The following is a 4572-nucleotide window of genomic DNA, read 5'->3' on the forward strand; positions in this document are numbered from 1 at the left end:
TCCAGACCACTTGACACTTCTTGGAGGTAAACCAGAGTTGATCTTCATGGTTTCTCAAGGTGGAGAATAGGGGACTGTTGACCAATCCACTGAAAGGACCTCCATGCCAAAGCCAGGTGAGTGAGTGGGGAAGCCCCAGGGTAAGGGTATTCAAGATCATGGATCTACAGCTGGTGAAGTGGCTCCTGCCCCAGGCCAGGCAGGTAGATAATTGTCCAACAGAAGAGACAAACATATCATGACTAGAGCAGGAATGCCAAGGGTTTACTTAGAGAAGCAGGACTTGAATGGTCCATTATTTTTTGTTAGAAAGTAGGATGTGAAGAAAAAACATAGGAACCCTGGAATCACACCAGCTGTTGTTTAAAAATTAATTCTAACACTTGTTTGCTGGGTGATCTTGGATTGGTGTATGAGTGTTCTGGGGCCACTGTAACAAAGAACCACAAACTAGGCCATTTAAAACAACAGACATTTGTCTCCCACAGTTCTGGAGGCCAGATGTTCAAACTCAAGGTGTTGATGGGATTGATTCCTTCTGGAGGTTCTGAGGGAGAATCTGTCCCATGCTCTTTTCTAGATTCTGGCAGCTCTGGCAATCCTTGGTGTTCCTTGTCTTTTATCTGGGGCAGTCCAATCTCTGCATCCATTTTCACACGGCCACCTTCCCTGTGTCCTCTCCAAAGGATACCCTAAATCCGGGATGATTTAGTCTCAAGATCCTTAATAATTATATCTGCAAAGACCCCTTTTCTAAATAGGGACACATTCTGAGGTTCCATGGGGACGTTGTTCAACCCAATATACTCAGCTATTGCACCTCTTTGAATCTCTGCTCCTTCATGTATACAAGGCAGATGATAATACCTACCAGCAAAATAAGTAAAAAAAAAAAAAACAAAAAACAAAAAACCAGCCTGTAACATATCCAAAATTATCAGGCCCAAAATGTCAATAGTGCCAATGTTGAGAAATAACCCATCAGTCTTTCTCTGACCTTGGCAGGGTGCCTGGTACACAGTAAATGCTTAATAGGAATCAGTTTACTTTTCTTCCCTTTGTTGGATGGGTTGAGGGGGAGATATGGGTGAAATGAGAAGAACTAAGTACACTGTCTACTTGGAAATCTTTTGGCAAGGTCCAGAGGGACTGGTTGGGTATGAATTTGCCCCCAAGGAATAATGATTAAAGAACAAACTCCTCTCTATACAGAGTCATGGAAACATTAAAATTCTCCAGGGATTTCAGTTGGGACTAGTCTTAATAATATTTCCTTTAAAATGTATCTAGAAATTCAACTTCACAGATTAATCTCTAGGCATGCATGGGACATGAAGCTCATCTCTGCTGGAAGACCAAGACAATGGACTCAAGAGATCTCCCAGAGGCTCAGCTCCAGGTCAGAGAAGAGTTGATGGATATCAGTTGAAGGGTTTCTCAACCTTGGCACTATTGAAATTTGGGTCCAAACAGTTCTTTGTGGTAGGGGTCATCCTGTGCATTATAGGATATTCAGTAGCATCTCTAACCTCTACCCACTAGATCCATTAGCACTCTTTGTCATGACAATCAAAAATATCTCCAGACATTACCAATGTCCCCTGGACAGGAAAGAGGGCCAAATTACCTCTGGTTGAGAATCACTGAGTTAGGGTAAGAACTGGGAAATTGTCATTTCAAGAGATCATGACTAAGAATAAACTCGATTGGTTTTTGCCATGCAACTGGATAAGAATTATAATGTTGAGTAACATCAACAAAAGAGCTAATATTTATTGAATAGTATTACTATATCCCAGACACTGAGCTAAGCACCAGGCATACATTATCCGACTATAGCTGAACTTTTTTAATGTTTACATTTCCTTTACAATATAAATAATAGTTGTGAACTTAAATCAAGAAATTACCGTATGGTTGTCATTGTGCTAAGCTCTTTAATTCACTCTCATTTAACACTCATAGCTACTCCTATGAAGAAGGTATTATTTATCTCCATAGGCATATGGGGAAACTGACTCCTAGAAAGGTTAAATAATTTGTCTAAAGCTAGGACACAGCTGAGTTGGCATTCAAATCTTGCTCTAGCCCAAAGTGTATTCTCTTAATTACATGCCAAACAATCCAAACACACTATATTCCTTCTCCAGACTCATCCTCTCCTATTATCTTTGGCAAGGTCTCTTTGGAATACAACCTCTGCTTTGGCTCCAGGGCATCTGGGATAAGCATATTCCAATATTGCACTGGGACTGACTTGTACTCCCCAGCTTGGGGGTAGAGAGTTTAACTGAAAGTATTGGTGGACAGTGCTTGCCTGGAGGGTAAAGGCAAGACTTTGCTATTCCTTATCTCCTGACTAAAGCAGATATAATGAATCAGTGATTTTTTTCTTACTGAGACTGAGTGTGCTCATCATCTTTTTTGAGACTCCAAAGCAACCACTACCAAACAATTCTACTTACATGTAAGAAAAAACTACTACCTACTAAGACTCCTTCCTGTTCTTCCTCAGATAGGTGAAGCCTCCTGGAGGATGGGGAAATCAAATCAGTCAGTGACCTCAGACTTCACTCTCATGGGGCTCTTCAGCCACTCAGGGCCACATCTGGTCCTATTCTCCCTTGTGGTTGTCATATTCACGATAGGCCTTCTGGGCAATGTCATCCTGCTCTTCCTGATTCGCACAGACTCCAGGCTCCACACTCCCATGTACTTCCTGCTCAGTCAACTCTCTCTATTGGATGTTGGCTTTCCACTGGTCACTATCCCCAAGATGGCAGCCAATTTCCTGCAGGGAGAGGGTTCCATCTCCTTTGGGGGGTGTGCAGCTCAGATGTGCTTCCTGATGCTGATGGGTGTCTCTGAGGGTGTCCTGCTCTCCCTCATGTCTTATGACCGCTATGTTGCCGTGTGCCACCCCCTGCATTACCCTGTACTCATGAGACGTCAGGTCTGCCTGCTCATGGTGGGCACCTCCTGGTTGTCAGGTGTGCTTGTGGCCTCCATCCAGACCTCCATCGCCCTGCACTTCCCCTACTGTGCCTCACACACTGTGGATCACTTCTTCTGTGAGCTACCCGCTCTGCTCAAGCTCTCTTGTGCAGACACCTCTGCTTATGAGCTGTCGCTGTCCATCTCAGGAGTGCTGATCTTGCTGCTGCCCCTGTCACTCATTGCCACCTCCTACAGCCATGTGTTGAGGGCCGTTCTCTGCATGCACTCAGCAGAGGCCCGACACAAGGCCTTCACCACCTGCTCCTCTCACATCACTGTGGTGGGGCTCTTTTATGGGGCAGCCATGTTCATGTACATGGTTCCAGGCACCTACCACGCCCCACGGCAGGACAATGTGGTCTCCCTCTTCTATAGCCTTGTCACCCCCACACTCAACCCCCTCATCTATAGCCTGCGAAACCGAGAGGTCCAAATGGCTTTGGCCAAGGTCCTTGGCAGAACTGGCTTTAGGTCAAAGAGATGACCTCATGGAGGCTTCTGGGTTGTTTCTGGGACCCTCCCTTACAACTGAGGCCTATCTTTCATTTGCAATTCATGTGGTGCAAGGTGTACTATATCCAACTCTCTTTCTCCTCCCAGACTTACTTTTTCTTGGGGATTTATAGAAAACAAAAACAGTGAACCTAATCGCTTAAATAAGAGGAGAAGTTGTTTGGCTTGGGTTTTTTTTTTTTTTTTCATGTTTAAAGAGAAGGAAGGGGCGCCCGGGTGGCTTAGTCGGTTGAACGTCCGACTTTCGCTCAGGTCATGATCTCGCGGTCCGTGGGTTCGAGCCCCGCGTCGGGCTCTGTGCTGACTGCCAGCTCAGAGCCTGGAGCCGGTTTCAGAGTCTCTCACTCCCTCTCTCTCTGGCCCTCCCCTGCTCATGCTGTCTCTCTCTCTCTCCTAGAAATAAATAAAACATTAAAATTTAAAAAAAAAAATAGAAGGAAAATTTTACTAAAATAATGTTAATCTAACAGCTTGTGGATATTTTGGTCACTTGTTAGTGTCCTGGATTACACCCTATTCTTATACATTTCTGCAGAATGAGTGATAGGTCTGGGATCCCATCTCTGAAATCCAAGTAAGAAAGGAGATGTAGGAGCTAGTGCTCTGCCAGTGATGTTTTGAAAGTCCCTGCCTGTGTTGGTTCTCAGCAGTATCTTTGTTTGAGTCATATTTTTAGATTTTACAGAAGTGGCAGACTGTCACTCAAGATGACCCTGGTTGGACAGTCCAAGAATGTGTTACTTTAACTATCTCAATTATTAGGAAGCAGGGTTGTAAGATGGTGAAGCCTACTCTTAACCTGAATATCAAGACTCTCTAAGATTGGATGCTGACATTAACTTTTGTTGTCATCGTCATTGGGTACAGACTTCAGATTACTCAATTAAAGATTTCCAGAGGAATGACACATCCCTATTCTTTGTTTTTGCAGAGATATGTACCTAATGTATCTTTGGATTAAGAATCAGAGCTGTTCTTATGCATACCAAGGCTGAGTTGACACATTATCCTAAGCATTTTGAATGAAGGGTGTCAATCTATGTGTGTGGAGGTATTGTGTGT

At 44.0% G+C, this 4572-nt stretch overlaps 1 protein-coding gene across 1 annotated transcript; it reads left to right on the plus strand.

Moving 5' to 3' along the window:
* The first annotated feature begins 2536 nt into the window (after positions 1-2536).
* Positions 2537-3481, plus strand: LOC144242443 (olfactory receptor 2Z1-like). Its single transcript, XM_077777413.1, has one exon. The coding sequence runs from the start codon at positions 2537-2539 to the stop codon at positions 3479-3481; it is 945 nt and encodes a 314-aa protein (XP_077633539.1).
* The last annotated feature ends 1091 nt before the right edge of the window (positions 3482-4572 follow it).

Source organism: Crocuta crocuta, unplaced genomic scaffold (assembly GCF_008692635.1).
Source record: "Crocuta crocuta isolate KB4526 unplaced genomic scaffold, BGI_CrCroc_1.0 scaffold77, whole genome shotgun sequence".
Taxonomy (NCBI): Eukaryota; Metazoa; Chordata; class Mammalia; order Carnivora; family Hyaenidae; genus Crocuta; species Crocuta crocuta.

Bases quoted from the DNA above. Each gene is read 5' to 3' on its own strand.
- LOC144242443 (XM_077777413.1), top strand. From the start codon at position 2,537: ATGGGGAAATCAAATCAGTCAGTGACCTCAGACTTCACTCTCATGGGG.